This window comes from Bos javanicus, chromosome 10 (genome assembly GCF_032452875.1).
Source record: "Bos javanicus breed banteng chromosome 10, ARS-OSU_banteng_1.0, whole genome shotgun sequence".
NCBI lineage: Eukaryota > Metazoa > Chordata > Mammalia > Artiodactyla > Bovidae > Bos > Bos javanicus.
Genome location: NC_083877.1, coordinates 36,173,440 through 36,196,182, shown reverse-complemented (window position 1 = coordinate 36,196,182; position 22,743 = coordinate 36,173,440). Strand labels below are relative to the sequence as shown.

Here is a 22,743-nt window from a genome sequence, read left to right as displayed (position 1 = left end):
AAGGGAAGAACCAGGGTGTTAACTTCATGCAGTGGTTTCAAATATTTGGAATTCAAGAGTTCTTAGTGTTTCTATTTCCTCTTTTACCCTTAGTGACTATAGGTAAGAATACTTAAGTAATGTGTGACTTGACTGGAAAGAGATATCTATGTTAGATTTCTGCCTAAATACTCTCTTTTGACAAAAGAAAGGAATACCACTCTTTGGTGGCCAGGAGCCGGGGTTGGGGCGGGGATGGGGCTGCAGTGCAGGGAGTGTAGGAAAATAAATGTGGTAAGAAAGGCTTTAGGTCGAATGAGTACAGTTGTCTTGTGCCCTTGCCAGTGGAATGAATGAGAATGTCGTCACTTGCAGAAAGCCTAGTTTAAGTAGCATAAACAGTGTTCTGCACGAAGCACTAGAGATCTGAATGATAACCAGAAGAAAAACAGTGTTCTGTGCCAAAATGCTAGCGGATTCCCAGACCTCCTAGGGTCAGGGTTGAGGGTTGAAAGGAAACTAGGTTTTCATCTTCGTTTTAGTGAGACTACTTTTAAGGAAACTGAATACAGGATTCATAGGCTTATGTTCTTTGTTACACCTGCTGGCACACTGAAGTAGGAGCTTAAAGCTTCCACGTTTGTTTCAGTTGTCCAGCTTCTCTGCCACTTTGATTGTGTTCATCTTCCAGACATATGAAGGAAGTAAACTAGAGTTAAGTGTTCAAAACAAAGGTTCTGCTGTTTCTAATAGGTAACTGGGTTCTAGGCTTTAAGGCCTGGCTTTTCCATTTAATGTTAACTTTGTCAAGTGTTGAGGGACTTTGGGTCAACCTGTTAGTTGCTTTGGGGGTGCTTTGAACTGGAAGATACCGTTTTGTATATACAAGAGCAGTATTTATATGACTTCATATCTGACTTAAATTAGATGAAAGCAGTGGGTGCAGGTCTGTTGTTGGAAAATAAGGGGAAGCTCAGGTATAAAGCAGACCTGGATGGTAGTAGGAATAGAGGAATAGAATCCAGCGGGTTTGGAAACCACAGAGTCCCAGGCAGAAGATGGGCACAGGTGTTGAAAGAAACAAGATAAGACCTTATTTCTCCTTTCTCCCTTCTTCATTCTGACTCCCAAGTTCCCAGTACACAAGGAGAAGGCTTATTGCTGGCGCTGTGGGAATCTCTTGTGGCTTTTCCTGTTCTTTGAAAGAAAAATGGACCTTGTTTAAATAGCAGGAAGTGTCTGAGTTCTTTTCGCATCGATAAAAAGCACCAGCCTCACTGGCTGTTTACTGTGAGAACCAACCAGCTCCTCACTGACCCCATTGTGCTCAGTAGACTGGCTGGGCAGGGCAGTGGGGGGTGGAGGGGGTCACTGGAACCTGTATTTTATCTCTCTTTCCTCTGTACTTTTACATTTTCTGTTTCCCTGGGAAGAGTTGGTTTCATTATATTCCTTGCAAGACTGATCAAGAATCTCCTGGATTTCACACCTTGAATGTGTCTCTGTGTTTCACCAAGAGAAGTATGTACAGTCCCTTCAAAAGTCTCCTCTCTTTGGAAAAAGGAGATTGTCTTTTACCTGTTATCCTAATTTTACTGCCATTGGATACATTAATTTGTCGGTGACCCAACATCTTATACTGTGGTCAGTAAGAGCTTGTGTCTAAGTGAAAATACTATAAGGTTGCATTTCAGGATTGTAGGAAAGATTGCAAGATGGTAGCGTAGGTCTGTTCATCTCACCATTTTTTGAGCTTCTGTTTTAAAGAAGGGGCCGGGCTCAGGTTTGACTTGGCAGAATCAGTCTATTTTCTTGGGAATTGTGCTCTTCTTGACTCTATGCCCTGCTTAGCTACAGGTGGTATTTTTGTCCAGGGCAACTTTGGTAGCTCCTGAAAATTGAGTAATGGATGTCAGGCCCAGAAGGCACTGGTATGTGCCATGGAAGAAAACATTTTTCTGCTTAAGTGTTTTAAGGGTGTTGCTGGTCACTTTCTTTTTGATCTTTTCCTTCAGGCAAGTCCAAAGAAATCAGTCCATCCACTTCCATCTCCCCCGCCTAAGCAGTAACAAGCTAACATTAGGTACAGTTTCTTGCTGCTTTTAGGTTCATCAGAGTTCTCTTCTAAGTGTATATGTACATCTTCATCTTTGAGTTTTCCTAATCCTAGCATCAGTGCGTTCTGCTTAGCAAAGTAAAGTAGATGTGAGAAGCAGGAATGTGTGAAAATCATCGAATCGTGATTTTGAGATGAATTGAAACTTCTCAAAATTCACACACAAGACAGATTTGTATATGCTTAAATATTTGTCTTGAGGGAGTATATGCGAGTGGAAAGAGGAGATAAGCAAGCTGCAGAAATCTGATGCTCTTAGCTTGCCCACTCTTACTCAGTGACTGAAAAATATATGGGTTTCTTTTTTTTCCCCTTCCTGTGCTTTTAATGAGAAACAAGGAAACTTATTGTCTGAAGCTGATTGGTACCTCTGTGGGGAATGTTTAGGAGCTATCAAAATTGAGGGACCCCAGGGAACCCAATTAAAAGAGAAGGGTAATTGTGACAAGGAGAAACCCTTGGAGTTGTTATGAAAGCATTGCCTGCCTGATCAGACTGGGAATTTATACAGGCCTCCTTGTCTGGTGCCAGCAAGAGGGCTTAGCAGTCAGTTCTGTCCCAGCTGCAGTCATTTGATTGTGTTGGTCAAGAGACCAACAAAAAGGAGAGCATTTCAATAATCTAAACAGGACCAAACAAAGAGACTGAACAAAGGTGTGTGCCACAGCGTCAGGGAGTGGGGGTAGGGAGAGAAATGTGGCCTGGCAATGTTCCGAAGGTGGGAAAAGGCAGGCTGTAGCGCAGAGGAGTAAACATCCAGGACCTGTGGCTTTGTAGCAAAAACAGAGTGGCTGATGATTTGTTGTGATGCTGTCAGCACATCCGTTCTCATTCAGTTTATACAATCAGTTGTGCACTTGGCAGATAGTGGCGAGAACAGAGAAATGACCATTGAAAACTTTTGGATTGCTCTCAACAGTCAGCTTCTGTAGTTCAGAGGAAAAAAACCATGGGTTCAAACCTAGAAACTAAAAGTAGACAATATGGTTTTCTTAACAGTTTTCTTGTTTTATTTTTAGTAGTTGTGTATGTGATATTTCTAGCCTTTCTGTCTCCCTTCTTATGTCCCACATCCACTTCCAAATATACTCTTACCTCTCTCATCCCCCTAAGTTTCATCTCTTCCCCTCCTAATATCAGCAATTGTTAGGGCATGTTTATGGACCAGTCTGCAAACAGGAAACTCTACTTCCTGAAATGTGATGGGAGTTGAATGATACTGAATGGATAAGATGAAAATTTCTGAGTTAAGTGTTCTCTAAAGATCTCCAGCTGAAATGCCTTTTTTTTTTTTTAATGGGAGGAGGAAGGAGGCACAAATTGGTGAGTGAGAGCAGCTTCCATTTCACAGAAACCCACATTCTTTCTGAAAAAGCTGAATAAGCCCTAGTGCCTTTATTAAATTACAGCTTAGGATAATGATATTTACCAGCCAACCTATTTGAAATCATCTGAAAGAGAGTGTTTTTTATTTTGTTTTGTTTTTTAGTGTATTTCTTGGTGTTTAAATGTCTTTAGGGGCAGGTAAGAACTTTATTTTCTTGGGCTCCAAAATCACTGCAGATGGTGACCGCAGCCATGAGATTAAAAGACGCTTGCTCCTTGGAAGAAAAGCTATGACCAACCTAGACAGCATAGACATTGCTTTGCTGACAAAGGTCCATCTAGTCAAAGCTATGGTTTTCCCAGTAGTCACGTATGGATGTGAGAATTGGACCATAAAGAAAGCTGAGTGATGAAGAATTGATGGTTTTGAACTGTGGTGTTGGAGAATACTCTTGAGAGTCCCTTGGACTGCAGAGAGATCAAACCAGTCAATCCTAAAAGAAATCAATCCTGAATATTCATTGGAATGACTGATGTTGAAGCTGAAACTCCCAATATTTTGGCCACCTGATGCGAAGAGCCAACTCATTGGAAAAGACCCTGATGATGGGAAAGATTGAAGGCAGGAGAAGGGGACGACAGAGGATGAGGTGGTTGGATGGCATCACTGACTCAATGGACATGAGTTTGAACAAGCTCTGGGACTTGGTGATGGACAGGGAAGCCTGGCGTGCTGCAGTCCATGGGGTCGCAAAAAGTCAGACACGACTGAACTGAACTGAACTGAAGAGAAGCCCTTGTTTCTCTACATTCTCATGCCTTCAGGAGGTAAACCTTAATTTAGCCATAGAACTGGCAGAAAGAGATACCTAGAGATAGGATGAACAAAGGAAAAACAGACTTCTCAGGTCACTTAGAGCAGGTATGGCATGGATGTTACTCTTAGATGTCCACACGACCTGCTGCCTCTTGAATAAGAATGTGAAACAGGGAAATTTTCAGGTACCTTAGCTGCTTAGCAAATGTCTTATTGGGAACTGTCAGTTGGAAAGGGACCTCCCTCCCTCCTTCAGGGTGTGTCTTCCCAGAACACTACTGGATATGATTTTAAAGCACTTTGCATTCTTCTTGAGAGTACTTTCCTGCTCTCCTGATGGACAAGCATCCTGGCTGTAGTAATTTTGGCTGCATACAGCTTTGCAGTGAGTGATTTTGCTGCTTCAATTAAATACAATTTTCCACTTCCCTCTTTTCTTCTCCCTAGGCAAGGAGAGCCTCATCACTGACAGTGGAAAGCTGTATGCCCTTGATGTCCTGCTGACTCGGCTCAAGTCTCAAGGACATAGGGTCCTTATCTACTCCCAGATGACCAGGATGATAGACCTGCTGGAGGTAGGAGAAAGAATTGTGGGGACTAGGACACTTTGGCAGTTAACTCGCAAGAATCAGACGTGTATGGCTAACATCATTCTTCATGCTTTTACCATCTGTAAAGGCAGAGGAAGCAACTTCTGGTGGAGATGAAAGTGTGTAAAGGACTTCTTCCTCCTTCTTTATAGCAATGAAATAGAATCCTCTCTTCCCTCCCTTTACTAGGGAAGAAATTCCCTAATTTTCAGGTAGATCAGAGCCTAGGAATTTCTTGAAAAGTCCTCTGAAATTCCATATGGAAAACAAGATTTGGAGTTAGTTCTCTATTAGAGAGCAGCTGTTCTACCTGAGTTAGTGTAGTAATTCTCAACCTGATGACATTTTGCAGTCTTCTGGGGGAGCTTTAACAAATATGAATGTCTGGTCCCATCCTCAGAGATTCTTATGTTAAAAGTTGAGAACAAAGCCTAGGCATCAGGATATTTAAAAGCTCCCAAGGTGCTTCTAATATATAACCAAAGTTGGCAACCAGTGGATTATGGTGAGAGAGAGAGCTCTGTCTTATTTTGCAGGACATATTTTGTTTCTTTTGTTACCTCTGGGTTGACTTGTGCTCTGCTTTCTTATTGCTGAAGTAGTGGCTTATTATTTGAGGGAGAGAAAGTCATGGACATATAAACAGAGGAGTGAAAATGAGGATAATGATCACAGACCACTAGAGTTAGTCTTTAGTGCAAAAAATTTGGAAAATCATCCGTCAAGAAACTAAAGCACCTGGATGTCGATAGTGTATAAATATTCTCATGTTTTTTTCATGTGTTTTAACTATCTAAGGCTTTAAATTTTAACCGTGCTACTCAGAGACTAGTTGGTAGTAAATAAGTAGAAACTGGACCATGATTATCCCTATCTAGAAATAAGAGAGTTAGAGATTCTATCTATAATAGAATAGATTCTATCTATTCTATTCAATACAGAAGGAAAGAAGGGTAGCAATAGGAAGAATTTTAGGTTCTTCAGAAGCCAAGGCTGGCTCACTGAATTTTACAGTGAGTTTATCTGAATTCAGTGGCAGGCTCTTACATAAGCAGGCAACTTCTTTTAGCAAGAGACATAACAAATGATATTCAAGGTCAATTTAATCACCCAAGTTTTATGTTTAATAAAAAGTATTTATTTAGCCTCTAGAATGCTGTCAACAAGCAAAAGTTTCTGGTTTATATTGTGAGTAGGTCATCTATTTCTTTTTTTTTTTTTTGATTTTTATTGGGAGTGTAGTTACTTTACAATGTTGTGATAGTTTCTGCTGTACAACAAAATGAGTCAGTGGTACATATGCATGTATGCCCTCCCTTTTGGACCTCCTTCCCTGTAAAGTCACCACAGTGCTTTAAGTAGAGCTCCCGGTGCTGTACAGTATGTCCTCATGAGTTACCTATTTTGTATATAGTATCAGTAGTGTATATGTGTCACTCCCAGTCTCCCAGTTCCTCCCACTCCCCTCCCTTTCCCCCTTGGTATCCATACATTTGTTCTAAAAGTCTGTGCCTGAATCCTTAATATTCTGCTCAAACTAAATGATGCCAAAACAATATGAGTAACTTTCCTTCAGCGGGACTTTTTTTAGATAAAATGTTCTTGCCTTTTCCTGAAGAGTCAGGAAAGTATAGATGAAGTAGTAATGTTTCACTGATTAGAATTATAGAAAAAAGCAATATGCTAAGGATTTTGTGAGGGAGTCAGTGATCTTGTTTCCCCAAGGCTATATCAATATGTTATAAAGTCTTAAAAGCTGGTTCACATTAAAGGGAAGTTCCAGAAAAAAGGGAGTGCCACCAAAACATAAGCTAGCTCTGGTAGATGAAGGTGAATGTGTATAGGTTAAGTTTGACAGAGTCCTGCATTTTAGTCCTTTATTCTGTATACTGCACATTTCTAGGTATTCATAAATATTACTTATTACTAAGATAAGTAATTCAAAGTATATTCAGATGAGTTTTGTTCAGGATGAGTGCCCTAAACCCTATTCACCAGGGTCCCTCTGTCTCTATGATCCAGCAGCATTTTTAGAGGGGATGGACTGTGTGGGTAGGCTTAGCAAATACTGGCAGCTTGAGAACCTTCTCTAAATGTAGTTGCAACACTCTAAGGGGAATTATAAGTTAGGGAAAAGCCAATTCAAAGCCTGCATTTCACAACTGCTAACATTCTTTAGCCATGTGTATAACATGCATCTAGGATGCTGAAGCCAGCAAGTTTTGCAGCTGTTTATACTGAAAAATTAAAGTGAAACTGTTGTCTAGTTTCCTTACCATTGTACTATTCCTGGTACTACTGTGCTATTTTCCTTCAACATTAAATTTAAAAGTTTCTTTTTTTTTTTTTCAGTCTGTTCATTTGTTTTAATACTGTTTACTCAAATGAATTACATTTTGTATTCCAAGAGGTTGTCCTCCAAATTTATTTTGTGGGCATAGAATTACAGTGCCCACAGTGTTTAATACATGTCTAATCATTCATAGTCGGATGGCATCACCAACTCGATGGACATGAGTTTGGGTAAACTCCTGGAGTTGGTGATGGACAGGGAGGCCTGGTGTGCTGTGATCCATGGGGTTGCAAAGAGTCGGAGTCGACTGAGTGACTGAACTGAACTGAATCATTCATAGAGGTGTAAATGTGTTGTGGATCTTGGGACAGTGCAGGATTAGGTTTATTTTTCATTCTTTTCAGAGTATTATGGGTTTTTCAGTCACTTTCATGATGGAACCTTTCACTGTAAACTTTGATTAGAGCCATGTTCCACTTTAAAACATGACCAAGTATTAAAAAGAAAAAGTATCTTCACCTTGGCCTTGAGTCTTCATTCTCACAGTGTTGTGGTTTTTTTTACTTGTTTGTACTTTTTAGAGTAAAGAGTTTTCAGGATTGTCTTTTTCCCTGGATATCTTGCATCTTGTGTATCAAAAAGGGAAGAAAAACTTACAGTAGAGCAGAAATTAAAGCTTGCATGGGACTGTGTAGCTGTGGAGTACGTTAGCATCTCTTTTACCCAACAGCCTTTTTGGGTTTTTTGTTCTGTGCTTTAACCCTGGCTATGTGTTTGTTTCTGGTATTCAGAAGAACTAAAAGATAGTAAAGCTCACGCACTTTTCTATGGCCAGGTTTCCATTTTGGGAAAAATACTACATCAAGGCACTTTGTATTTGTTCGGTATTTTCTAAAGCGATTGATAGCCTCCTTCTCTTGGGCAAAAATCTGATTTTAGTTTAAATTTCTAGTGAATGTGTCAGATCTTCCAAATAGAATTCTGTTTTCAGAAATATTTTATCTTTCCCCATGGTATCCAAATAGTATTTCTGGATAAGGGATTTAAAAAGGAAAGCAATTTCCAGGGCCAAGTACTTTTAGTGTGCCATGGGTAGAAGTTAAGGACATAAATAGAGGAAGGTATGGCAGGTCACTAAATGTTATGTTATCGGTTTATTTTGTATTTACCAAGTCACATATAGGATCTTGGCTGATGTGGCTACTATGGACACAGGCATAGAGCCCTTGTCCAGTTGGGATGGTGGCATCCAGCTGGATATCAGAACTTTCCCTACCACCACCATTTTACCCTGGTTTGTGATACTCCCCTTCACTCCCCATAGTTTAGTATTTGCAGAGAGCTTTAACTCACTACAGATGACTTATGTTATCTCTGCATCATCCCTGTTGAGATTCATTCCTATTGCATCAAGCAACTGAGTCTGTAGTTTAAGGAAATAAGTCTCAATATTTTCTATGCAATACAGGAGTACTTGGGAAGGGTCAGCCAACTGGTGCTGTATGTGTTGTGATTGTTAAGTACTGAAACCCAGACAAATCTTGCACTGCACCAATATATGAAAATAATACAACACAGAATTAAATCCAGATAATCCATAGCTAATGATGATATTTGAGACACTGGGTCGTATAAGTTGCCTAGTCAGCAAGTACCTCACTGGGGAAGGATTCATCCCAAACAGACATTCTATCATTTATGGGCTGATTTTCTTAGAACTCCAAATAACCTTTGGGAACTATGGTTCCGAACATATGGGGAAACTGAATATTTTATAACTGCTCCATGGAATAAAAAAAGCAAATTGAGGTCACTGTAAACTAACATTTTCATTAGGTCTTAGAAATGATAGAAGGAAATTTGTGGGAAAAAAAAAAAGGAAATTTGTGTTTGCAACCACACTATATTTTTCCTGTTTAGTTCATTTCTTTTTATGAGGGAGGTGTTCTGCCAGGCAGAGGTAAACACCAGTTAAATGTGGTCTTTGACTTCAAGAGATGTGTTGAGTGAAGAATTTATATATATGTACGTCACACAAATAACTGTCAAATGTACCCTGATACTAATGCCAAAAATAAAGCATGACCAGAGCTGAAGATAGCAGGAGGGATACATTTATTTCTAACTTGGTCACTTCAGGAAGGCTTCACATACAATGACATAAAACCGAACTTAAATAGAATTTCAACCATGAGGAAGAAGGGCATTTGCAGACTAAGGAAGCCACATGTAAAAAGGCATGGAGGTTGGAGGGTACATGACATTGTGTGGATTGGGAAAGCGGGGGTTAGTTCAGTGTAACTGGAGCATATGGTATAGAAGAAAGGGGAATAACAAGTAGGGTGAAGGCAGATTGTGGTGGGCCCTTCAGAGCCTTGTGATCAGGTCTTGCTCCATAGGGCTTTGTATTAGATAAAGGAAGGATAACTGCCATATTGTACTCACTTGGTACGATTTGCTTGGACAAAAGAGAAATTGTAGACATTGAGAGAAGTCTCACTTTTTGCTGGTGATAAACCTCAAGGATAGGAGGCATGGTTTTGCTTGGACAAAAGAGAAATTGTAGACATTGAGAGAAGTCTCACTTTTTGCTGGTGATAAACCTCAAGGGAGGAGGCGTGTCTAGAAAAATAAAGTTACACTAGGTCTGCAGGTTTGTGGATCATACTGACTTTCCTTCAGATTGTTTTATGACAGTGAAATTGGGTTAAAATGAACACCAGAGACAACTTTGAAATAAAAAAGAAGTCTCAGAATGGAAAGTTTGTTAGGGATATGTAAACATTTGCCTTTATTTTTTCAAGTGCCCAGTTAACTCTTTCTTTATGTTGATGATGGACGAGACTTATACAGAGGGTTATAGGACTTCTCCCTCCCCCTTTTTTCCTCTAGTGGTAATGAGCTGCTCTGCTGTCTGGAAGCAGTAGGTAGAAGGATTAAGCTAAAGGCTCTGGATCTAGTCTACTTGAATTCTCATCTTAGCTCCATTACCTACTGCCTGTGTCACTTTAGAGATCTTAACATCTGTTAAATATAGGATTGACAATAATAACACCTATCTGAAATAGCCTTTCTGGATAAGCAAAACCAGGTAAAATACACAGAATAGTGATTGTTATTTAGTAAATGTTCAGTAAATGCAAACCATCATCGTTACCACTACTACTTCAAGGTGAACCTAGACCCTTTGTATTACATCGCTGGTGTAAATGTTTGCTTTTAGTTAGTGTACTTTAAAGGATTGAGAGGCATTTCTGAAACTATTTTGAGTTTTGCTAATACCTCTGTTCACATGCTCGTGCTTAAAAAGTAGGACTTAGGAATGTGTTCCAGAACTGACCTGTCCTCTCAATTTGTATTCTAAGAAAGTGGTTTTCCAACAGATGGGGTTGGGTACAGGAAAGGAGACTTAAAGTGTAGACATTAAATAGGTGGGGCCCTGGACTCCATACCCTTCTTTGTTAACTAGAATAGTAAAATTTTTTAATCTATTTTCTATTAGAGGGGTTCCATATAACATTTTTCTTGAAAAAAGTGTTCCAGGGCCTTAGAAATAGCATAAGGGTATGTTCTGTAACAGTGTGGGTGTACTTACAAGTCACACCTGTTAAATGCAAATTCTGATTTATTGGATATATGGGGTATGCCCCTCAGTTCTGCATTTCTAACACACTTCATGTGTTACTCATCTGAGGGGCATGCTGAGATAGCATGATTCTAAGGGACCCTGCTCTGCCTTCGCTCTGTAGTGGTTGTTCTCAGCTCTGGTTATAACATCTTTGGATGTGTTATATCAGCAGGCATCTTTGGAACTTTTAAAAAATAAACCAGTCTAGGCCCTAATTCAGACCTACAGAGTCAGAATTCCTGGAATGGGACCTAGGAGTTTTAATCCTGGTTGAAAGTCAGTCCTCAGATGGCAGAAGTACCTCTTGCCCATAACCCCTTTGCCTTCGTCAGTAATTTTTAAAAATAGTATATATTAGAACTATATAGGTCTAAAGACTTCCTAAATGTTAAAAGCCATAATTTGTATTTTATTAATTCAAGGAGATTTAGAGCTTGCTTTGGTTGGTGGTTATTGATCCACTTGAGAATACTGGTATTGATATTTGTTTAATTAGGGGAGAGTACTAAATTATGAGACTTTCGGGAGAGGAAGGTCTACATTTGGTTTCTGTCTTCTCTTTGCTGCTTTTTTTTGTGGGGGTGGGCAGCACAGCATGTGGAATCTTAGTTCTCTGATCATGGATTGAACCATCACCCCCTACATAGAAAGCGCAGAGTCTTAATCACTGGACTGCCAGAGAAGTGCCTCTCTTTGTTGCTTTAAGTGGAGCAAAAGGTTTACAAGGTTCCAAGAAATTCAGTCATACTGATGGATCATTTTTTAGCCTTTCCTAAATAACCCAAGTAGACTTGAGTGAGAGAATGCCCTTGATTTCTCCACAGTGCCAAATGTCAGGTCGTCCTGTCACGTGACTGCTAACATGACATGGTTCCTACACAGCACAGTACAGTCATCCAGCAAGCGGTAATCATCCAGCTGTGGTCCTCAGGCATGGGAGTGAATTACAGAGGATTGAGGGGTGAATGGGAATCCTGTGCCATCCTTAAAAGATATTTAACTGCAAAACTCATAAAATAGTTACTGATTAACCAACTCTTAGCTGCTGGCTTTGAAAAGAATATATTAAGCAAGGCACTTAAAATGGATCTTATAAAACCTTTTGATACAGAGATTGTTAAGTGGGGATAGATTTTTTAAATTTATTTTTAATTGGCAAATAATTGCTCTGGGTATTTTTAAATTAAATTTTCAAAAGTTCTGTGACTACTATCAAATCGTTTGTTGTTAGAATTCATCTTTTATTTAAAAAAACAATTTTATATTAAATCATTAGTTGTTTTTAGGATTATAGGAGAACTAGACTAAGAATGGAGCAGTTCTTGAAATTAATGATTGGAAAAAATAAGGCTTTTCTTTCCAGATGAATATTTGATTAAATTAAGTATCTTTTTCAAACAGCCTAGAGTTCTAAGTGAAGTCACTTAGTCGTGTCTGACTCTTTGGGACCCCATGGACTGTAGCCCACCAGGCTCCTCCGTCCATGATCCCATGGCAAGAATACTGGAGTGGGTTGCCATTTCCTTCTCCAGGAGATCTTTCCAACCCAGGGATTGAACCCAAGTCTCCCGCATCGTAGGCAGACGCTTTACCATCTGAGCCACCAGGGAAGTCCTAGAGTTCTAGAGAGATGTCTAAGGTAGCTTTGGGGCCACCTCGCTCACAAGCTAGGTAGTTTGGGGGTTTCTAGCTCACAAACCAAAATTTGTGAATGAAAGAAATACTGAGTTGCCTTTTTAGCTCAGTATTTTAGATGTTTTTCTATAGTGTGAGAATATAGCTATTCTTATATTCTGCTTTTAACTGCTGTTTCCATGTCCATGTACTTGTTTTGAAGCTATTTACTGAAATAGGATCTAGACTCAATCTAAGCCTTCTGAAATGCCACTGTTCCCCTGGGTGAGAGAGCAGAGGCTTAAAGCAGCAAATGGGAAAGATTCACTTCCGTTGCCTCAGTAACAAGCTGTCTGTAATCATTGTTGGTTTGGTTATGGTCTAGGATTAATATCTCTGGTGGTGTTCTGACCTTGATATATAAATGATGTGTACAGCAAGATCTACAGGAAGATTCATTCATCACTACTGTCATTAAAGTTTAGAAGTTCTGGTTCAAAAGGCAAAAGAGTGCCTATGCAGGAAGTCTACTTTTTGGTTAAAATTCAAATCTGTGGGCTTTCTATCATCTAGATATTTTGTTGTTCTGGATGGCCACATCTGATGGAATAGCTGCCCAGGAATAGTGAGCCTCTAAAGACCATCCTCATGCTGTTATTTTTCATCTTCTTTCCTGAATTCCTCCTTATCCAAAACATCCCCTACTATTCTTTTACCATTAACCCATTCCCATCATAGGGCTATATGGGCTAAATGTGAAACTTGCTTTGACTGAATATTTTCTGCCCCTCTTTTTGATTACCAAAGTCCTTAAAGAATCCCCTGGAGACAGAAACAAATAGTGAAAAAAAGAAGAATAAAAAATACATACATATCAGCTTGCTTTAAGAGTGCTGCTGCGTACACTACACCAGCCATACCAGACTATAACAACCTTGCATACTGAAGTACCCAGCCAGGTATAAGAGCTGCATAATGACTATTACAATAAAAGAGCATTTGACCACAGAAAGTTATTTAGCATATATAGCTCCCAAATGTAGAAATGATTAGTCTTTTTCAATAGGAAAAAAATTTTTTTGAACTGAAAAAAAAAAACTGTTTCATGGTGTTTCTTATGAATCAGCAGCTATATTAGCTTTTGATACTAGTCCCTCACTGAGTGCACTTCTTGAAATGCAATTTATATGATTGGATAAAGAAAGAGGAAATCATTCCACATCTGTAAGAAGAATTGCAGCTTCCAAGAATGAATATATATTCCCTCCATTGCATCTCTTGAAATACCTCCTCCGTTCTTAAAAGTTGTAATTCTTCTTACAGATGACACCAAGAACATTCTCAGCCATGGAAAGTTACCTTATTGCTTAGGTCTCCCTTAACAGTAGTGCATGCTGTGCTGAAAGAAGGGAGCTTGGGTTGTAAATTCAAGGACTTTAGTCAGCAAGAATTTGCTGGAGAGAAACCCACTGGGGTGAGTGCTACTTCCTGAAAGAAAACCAGATATTCCATAGCCGTGAGAGGCATCTGGTTGGTGACTGAAAAGCCATTTTGGTTTAGAGATTTTATTTTGTTTCACTTGTTTGTTTTTTCACAAAATCTACAAAAGTCTGCAGGAATAAGATTAGTCTAAGTTGAAATTGAGAGTGGTTGTAATCTTCAGGGTACCCTCTGTTTTTACACACTGATAGTAAGCTTATTTACAAATCAAATTCCTGTACTTTTGAGATTGCTTTGTCTTCATTCTGTATAGAATGACTTACCCCCTATGGATAAGGTGGGTAGATGCTTACGAGATTTAGAATGCAGTAATTTGCATCAAGCTTATTATATCTTTTTGCTCTGATTGGCAGGAATATATGGTTTACAGGAAGCATACCTACATGAGGCTTGATGGCTCATCTAAGATCTCAGAGAGACGGGACATGGTTGCTGATTTTCAAACCAGGTAATGTTAATAGAAATTACAGAAATTGTCATTTGATTTTTCCTCTAGTTGAGATGGTGACTTTCAAAGAAATACCAGTATGTCTCAGATTGTTAAGCAATCATGATACAGTTCCTGCCATTCTAAGAGGTAGCTCCATCTGCTTATGATGGTTCAGATCTGGGTGGCTGTGAGAGAGAGAGGAAATGAATAGTTGGTGATTTTGGTATTCTAAATATTCTTTCTTACTGAATCAGTGCCTGTTTCTTTGCGCAATAAAAGAAATAATTTCTGAGTATGAACCAGGATCCTTCTTATGTGAATAATATGCATGTAAAAAAAAAAAGTCCACAAGGCTATATTCATAAATGTTAACAGTGGCTATCTCTGGGTATTGACTTATAGTTGATTTTCATTTTGTTTTGCTTACCTGTTTTATTTTGTATAAGTTTAAAGAAAAATACCTTCTTTTTTTCCTGCTTTGCCCCTAATATTGTAGTGGTACAGTGAACTCTGACAAATTGCAATAGTGTGCAGTCTTTTCATCTGGCAGCTCTCAGTTACAGTACCTATCCTACCCGATAATAAGCCTGTGAAATTTCAAATACCGCCTGCTGGATGCTGATGGCCTACAGAGCCATAATTATCCTAAGTGCAGGTTCTCATTGTAATAAGCAGGGTCTAGTTACTGCTCTCTCCAAGGAGAAAGCCAGGCTGTACTAGTGACAGGTCTCCTGAACTCAACCCTTAATTTTCCTTGAGAACTAAGGAATAGACTAGGTCTTAATGTTCTGTAAGTCAGAACAATTCTGAATTTTTGGCCTTTAATTGTATAGTCTGTTACTATTTAGCTTTTGAATTCTTGGTAAGAAAATTAAGCATATAGCCACTTGTATTTAGGTTATAATTTTTAAATTTCTTTTATTTCAGTTTTAAAACATGTTTTACTTCAACATAAAACAAATCTGTAATTCAACATAGCATGCATGCCCTCTGAGAATTTTTGCTATTGCACAGTCCTTCGTTATACAGCGTGGGTAAGAGGTGCATCCTGATGTGTTAGTTTACAGTGCATACTCAGACCAATAACTCCTGGTTGAAACTGCTTCTGAATTCAGGTGCCTGTTTGACCAACAATGGAGGGGAAGAACTTCTTTGGACCTGTTTTAGTTTGTTACCTAGCAGAAGCTTTTGGCCGGTTTGTGAATTGATTATTTAAGTGAGACGTGTAATAAGCAAAGTAGTGCTTCCTAGCACTGCATATTGTTTTGTGCCTCCCCTCACCCCAGAAAAAGTTTACCAGCTGATCTTTATCTTTTCTTGATTTTGAAATCGAATGAAACACATTTCACTATGTCCTTACCTAGTCCAACGTTCAGAGCTCCAACTGACGAGACTCTTACATATGAAATCTACAGACTGTTTCCCTGGGGTGCCTATATTCTCTCCAGGCGTATGTGTTAGAAGAAAAGTAATCAGTCTTTCACCTACTATTGTTTGTGGTTTTTTCCCCCACTAATATGTTTGATATTGTACATTTGAGAATCTCCTTTATAGAAAAGCTTTTTTTTTTTTTCAAGTAACAGTTGTGGCCATTTTGTATTATAGAAAATGCCTATTGAGGAAGATTTGAGATTATTTGATAAAGTAAAAATCACCCACAGTCTCATCACTGTTAACATTTTGGTTTATCCCTCTAGGCTCTGATACATGTGTGTGATTATATTTACATGTTGATACCATATTGTACAGATGATTATGTGTCCTTATTTCTTCCACTTAGCAGTATTTCATAAAGATCTTCATATATCATCCAAAAAGTCATTATAGTCATTATTTTTAATGACCTATATTCCCTTACATTGGATATACTATCTTTCTGTTGTTAAAATGTTGAATATCTTTGTTTATAAAGCTTTGTCGTCATTTAAATTATTGTCTTAGTATGGATTCAAACAAGAGAGATTACTGAGTGAAGGAATATGAGTGTTTAAGACTGTACATATTTTCATATTACTTTATAGAAAATTCTGCTGATGTTGATAACCAACCAGAGCTGTAATGTGTTGATCTGTAAACAATTTGGGCTTCTGAGTTATAGAGCTACAGCTTTTCTTCTAGCTGATCCAGTTCCCTAAACTGGGGATTTCATGGGGTGGGGGGGGGCGGAAATCAGTAGATGTATCTATTTACTACTTTTAAAATCTCTTACTTGTGATTACTTGGGCAATCCCAGTAGTTTAGCTTTAAAAGAAGGGTATTTTCACCATTAAATTATACTAGATATACTTAGTAAATACTTTGTTTTTTAAACTTCCTGGAAAACCTTACTTGAGTGTCCAAATTCTGCAACTAAGAATTACTTAGGGAGCAATGAATTTTATTTAGACTCAAAGTGAGTAACAATCATATTAACACTTGGCATTTAATAAACAACTTTGGCATCCCAAAGTCAGCTGCATGCCCAGCACTATTTCAGTATTTTGGTGCAAAGTGGCCTTAACTAAAGAAGAATGAGAGTGAGATTTAGGCAAAATAAAAAAACAGACTTAAGTCTTTTTCCCTTCCTACATGATGAGCTAGACTAGACGATTAGAATTAGGATTATGGCTAGGAAATAATCTCTCTCTCATGTATAGAATCTGAACTGTATTTATGCTGATCAGAAGCCTGTGAGATAGATCCCTCCAAATGGGATCTCAACTTATAAAAGTTCTCAACTTATAAATTTGAAAGGCTAACCCAATATAGAGAAAAAGACAGGTGTTTTTGAAAACAAGAAAGCATCCTTGCCAAATATTCTCTTTGTTATTAATGAAAAGACATCAAAAGAAAAAATTGTAGTTTTCAACTGGAAAGCCCTGTGGCTCAAAGGTCAGCCAGAGTAAACAAGAACTCCTATAAAAAGCCATTTACATTCCCTTCATACAAGATTGATTTATGAGGGGTCCTTCCAGGAAAGAGTCTGACTGAGACTAAAGACTGTTTGGCCAGGATGTCCTGACTGGGCAACATTCAGAACATGTGACCAGTACGTGATCCTAGACTAAGCCATTCACAAGGGCTTTTCTCTGGGGTGCCTTGGCCTTTTGCTTCTCTTCCTCCTATCCCATGACATTTCCCAAATGGACCCCCGCCCCCCACCACCATTACCTGATTATTCGGGTGACTGGAAAATATAAGCAAAAGTAAGAGCATAGTGTGGATTTTTTCCTTCTTGGTGAGACTATAAATAAAGCTCCAGGGTCTTTAATTCTAGCTCTTTTCCACTCATCATCAAGTCTTTCCCAGTCAGCTACATGCCCAGCACTATTTCAGTATTTTGGTGCAAAGTGGCCTTAACTAAAGAAGAATGAGAGTGAGATTTAACCATGTCTTTGCTACATGATTTCATAGGCTGCTTCACAGACCACCCTGAAGCCTGGTCTCTAAGACCCATTCCAATAGAGACCCTGAGTTGAGATTCCTTTTTAGCCTCATAGAGGGCACCCAAACTATCATGTTGCCTTCTGGGATTCTATTTTCTTCCTTTTAGTCAGCTTCCAAAACATTAATTTACATTACCAATGCTAGATTTATTAAGTAGAAAGGAACTTCTCAGCAGTGCAATTTAGATGTTTTGGTCTACATATGATCCAACAGTGTGATCCGGGATGGACACTAATTTCTTTGACTTTTAATAATCTAAGACTCCCATAATCCTTATTTTTCCATTAGAGTATGATGAAATTACACTGGGCACAGCCAAACATTGCTGCTTACCATCTCATCACTAAAAGGTATCTTCTTGCTACATAGGTAACATCCCCAGAAGAGCATTTTTCACCAGTCATGTCTCTAAATTTTGTTACTAATTTATTTTTAACTAGATTCCTTTCTCTAGTGTTTTTTTCTGTATATAGTCCCTGTTTGTGAAGAATTGCTACATCTGGGGACTTATCTCTTTGGCTGTGCAGACTGTGGAAATGACCTGTCTTTCTGCCTCTATTCTTTTTTATAGATCTCATCTACCTTCTATCTCTCTTCTTGTCCCACCCCTTTCCCCCATCCCCACATCAACAAAAAGTCCTGGCTGTCAGGTGACTCCATCAGCTCTAACACAGATATCAGAGAGAAGCTTCTGACTCCTGCTCTGTACCCACCAGAGCAGGAGAGAGAGATGCATGGGATTGAGCAGTCTTCTTAAGGCCAAAGTGGAGAAGATTATCCTGTAGAGATTAGTATGGCCCTGGAAAGCTACATCAATGTTTATTTGAAGCATTATTGTGGTTAAATATTCTCTTACGGGCTAGGAGGTATCAAGCTTGCATTTACATCATCCCATATCTAGGGCAGAATGTGTTTGTAAACTGGCAGATGCCTTTTAACTTTTTGGTTTGCCCTTTATGATTTAACTGTGAAAGATGATATTGTATAAATACAATTATGAAATATTAGACTTCATGATAAAATTCAAGGATTAAATGAGCACAACTTCCAGTACTTTTGGAATCATGCCCTACAAGAGACCTCCAAATATGATCTGTTATCCGTGTCTGCCTCTAGAAAAGCTGTGTTTAATTGAATGCAAATACTAGGACCTACCCAGCTTAGGGATTTAGCCAGGATACTTCTTTCAGAGTAGTTCCTTCACTGGTATTCATGTTTGCCATTGATATGTCATCATTTAGTCACTTCAGCTATTTTATTCAGAGCATCCTCATTTTACAGTGCAGGAAACAGACCTTTAGCAGTCAAGTGACTTTACCAAGGAAGAACTGCATCAAGGGACAAGAGCACCCTGATGTCAGTGTGTTTGTTTTTTCCTCTTAAACTGGAACCCACAGAATAAAATTCATCTTACATTGAGATTTAATACATATTTACCATGTCATAAAATCAGAAACAATACTTATCCTTATGACCTGTGATATAATATTTTCTAATCTGTTATTTTTATTTCTGTAATTTATGTGTACCAAACCCACCAAACTGATTACATGACCAATGATAGGTATGACCTGCAATTTGAATAACACTGGTAATGAATTTCTAGTTTTGTTCCTCATTATAGTCATGAAGAAAAGCGATCAGCAGCTTGATTTAGAGGGCTGTAAAGTTTGTTCGTCGGTATAATGCAGTCCCTTTCCTGTAGAAATATTCTGGAAAATAACCTCAGGTGACGGAAACATGAAAATGCAAGATAGTCTTGAATATATTCATGTTATCTGCAAGAATTGGGCTTGAACTGAGCCCCTAATTGCATGTGTGTACACAGATAAACCTTATAGTCGGTCTGTCTTTTCTGATCTGGCATGGCCTTTGTTCCTAAAAGATATTCAGTGAATATTTACTGCCTGAATGAGTGACAGGCACACCTACTGATTTGTTTGTAATTCTCGGTTTCTTTAAAAGGATATAGGATGTAGAGGGGAACTGAGAAAACTATATCTTATCATTTCTGTTAAGGGCAATGTTGGTATCCATCAGAAAAGTACTTTAATTTTAGCCTGTCTTCATGGATTGATCCTAAATTCAACTGAATACTTAGAAGTCATAACCTGAGTCTTAATCCTGACCTCTGGTCATTTTTCTGGACTAACTTTTTGCATATGAACTTGAGTCCTTCGGAGTTATGATCACTGAAGTGAAGTGAAGTCGCTCAGTCGTGTCCGACTCTTAGCAACCCCATGGACTGCAGCCTACCAGGCTTCTCCATCCATGGGATTTTCCAGGGTTGCCATTGCCTTCTCCAGTTTCCCAGCCGCAGTGATCATTAGTTCCCAGATTATTGAAAGTCATGATTCTTTGGGGAAACACCAGACAATACTGACTTATTTTTCCCCACTGTATGAACTGGGAATAGTTTGACTTGCTAAACAGTTGACTATTACAGAGGCATCTCTACTTCCATGGCATACTTTTCTGTTACATTTGCCAAATATTTTAAATTATATTGCCTGTCAGTCAGTGGACAGCAGAAGTTTATCTGCAAACTGGAAGATGACTGCCATAGTCTCACTGTAGCAGCCCAGCACCTTTGTTGACACCTTTCAGTGTGTCAGAAACGTGGATCAGGTCTGGGTAACCACCAAAACTTTCTAGGCCTAGACATTGTTCTGTGTCCAGAGATCCCTCTCTTTTGCTACATGCCAGTTTTCTTTTTCAGTTTTTCCTCTTAAAATATCTCTCCCTCTCTCTGTCCTGCAGGAATGACATTTTTGTGTTCCTGCTAAGTACACGAGCTGGAGGACTGGGTATCAATCTGACTGCCGCAGATACCGTAAGTAACGAGCTAAAAATATACTGGATGTGTAGTTTTTCTACTGCAAATATGTTGTTTGGTTGATACTATCCTTTATTATGTATCACAAACTTTTTATTTCTTTGCCTCTTGTTATGTTAAAAGGAAGTAGTTGCATTTACCCTGGAACATTTTAGCTTTCCTTTTTAGACTTTCTATTCTCTTATTCGAAGTTTCTTACACATTCATTCAACACAGATTTAGTAAAAATATACTGTGTGTCTGATACTATTCTAAACACTTGGACTGTGTTAGGGAACTCAACCAACAAGATTTGTGTGTTTTAGGAGCTATAACTGAGCAAATCAGAAAGGGTTGTTTTATGACTCTTATGTATTATTCCATCAGGAAAAACTCGTATTTTTATATCCTAAACTTCTAAACATGGTTGGAGAGCAATGAAATTGGTGATTTAAAAAATAAAAAGACATTTCATCAAATTATCTATCCCTTTATGCCCACTGTCCTTGGAGGGATGCTTCAGCATCTGAAGTATGGGAGAAGAAAAGAGCATTCCTTTTGTATCTCAGAACTATTCCCAAGATATAATATATATTTAAAAACAATTTCAGCAACCTTGAGACATAAAAATGCATAAATGGGAAATTGTTTTGTAGATGGCATGACTCTAAAAATACCATTTAATGTGGTCTTTGTGGTACCTCTGTGAAATACAGAGCATCAGAATCCCCACAAATAGAAGAAAGATGCAAACTCTGGAGGGTCAATCAAGTCCAAAGGTGAAGAAGCTTGGATAAATTCCCAGCAGTAGATCTGAACTAGACCCCCTGTTTCCCAGGTTCCACTTCTAGACTGTCCATTCTTTCTCCTTGTTAACTGCTGCACTGTAGAATTGCTTGCCTTCAAGAATGAAAAACAGAATCCATAACATCACCGAGTAGAGTCTCAGCCACAGGACTCAGCTGTACTTTCCTCAGGACCTAAACCTCAGCCAGTTAACCTTATTGGAACTGGGTTCTGGGGCCTCAGGTCTGCTGGAGGCGTAACTGGGTAGATTCTGTAACTTACCTGTACATTATCAGCCTCAGTCGTCTTGAGAGAAGGCAGTCAGTGGTGGTAGTGTTGTTCTGGGGCGTCCTCTGATGAGGTAGCTCACTTGGTGCCATGTTAGCAGAAATTTGCCTTTCCCTTTGCCCCTTGGTTCTCTGCTCTAGTTTTTACGCATACTGGCCCAATTAGTCATAGTCTTTTTTTTTTTTTTTTTTTTTCTGATTAATTACTTTGGTTGTAAATTTGTGGGTGGTAGAGGGCAGGTTCCATAGTTTTTGGATTCCTTCAAATTAGAGAAATGAAACGTGGGTTTGAATCCCAGCTCTGCTATTCACTGTGTGAATGTGAAGCAGTTGCTTGACTGCTCTAAGCCATAGTTTCCTCCTCAATAGAATGAATATAATAATCCTTCCTTCTCCTATAGCTGTGAAATGTTGCCTAGAAAGCATGTGTGCCCAGTGCCTGCACATTAATAGCCCTCAGGGATCCTGTGGCCCTTGTAGCTCCTAATGAAAGAGCCAGGTCCAGGACTTTGTTATTTATACTGGGCCGCAAATAGCCTTCCTTTCCCTTAGGCCTTGTCTGCCTGGCTCTATGCTCAGCTCTGCTACTATGGGAAAGCTGGGGATGGGAGTCCAGGGAAGGCTTTGGATTCCCAGGGTGGGTAAAAAAAAATGCACACATGATGTGGATTGAAGGGCCAGAGCTGGGGCCTGGGAGCCTCAGAGGAGGAAGAGAGATGAATGGGGAGGCAGTACTCCAGAACCCTGCACTGGTTCAGCATTGCTGTGTCCTGGAGGCGTGGCTGGAAGAGGGTGGAAACTCTTAGGGTCTTCCCAGGGGCAGGAGCTTCTTCTCTGGCACCTTTGTCCCCTCCAGGGTTGGTAGATAAGCCTCTCCGGGAAGAGTGCTCTGTCACTGCATAGCCCCCCAAAAACTGAGCCTGAGTTTATCTCTGGGTCTCCCGCTTCCCCCTTCCTGCCCTGGGGAAGCCTTGGTCTCCACACCCCAACTGCAGTTATCCTCAGAGAGTCAAGGGTACTTGGGTGAGAATCCCAAGCATGTCTCTCTTGCCACACTAGGTTCTTGCCTCATACAAAGAAGTGCTTAATGGGGCAGGCCAGGTGCAGATTGGAGGATTTGGAGACAAGTAACTTGG

At 39.3% G+C, this 22,743-nt stretch overlaps 1 protein-coding gene across 5 annotated transcripts in view; it reads left to right on the top strand.

The window, feature by feature from the left end:
* INO80 (INO80 complex ATPase subunit) overlaps positions 1-22,743 on the top strand; it is a 123,241-nt gene that overhangs the window by 85,485 nt on the left and 15,013 nt on the right. For all 5 annotated transcript variants that reach the window (XM_061430809.1, XM_061430808.1, XM_061430806.1 and 2 more), the window contains 3 exons: positions 4,686-4,813; positions 14,217-14,311; positions 20,480-20,552. In XM_061430809.1, coding sequence (XP_061286793.1) covers positions 4,686-4,813; positions 14,217-14,311; positions 20,480-20,552 — 296 coding nt within the window. The remainder of the gene's footprint in view (positions 1-4,685; positions 4,814-14,216; positions 14,312-20,479; positions 20,553-22,743) is intronic.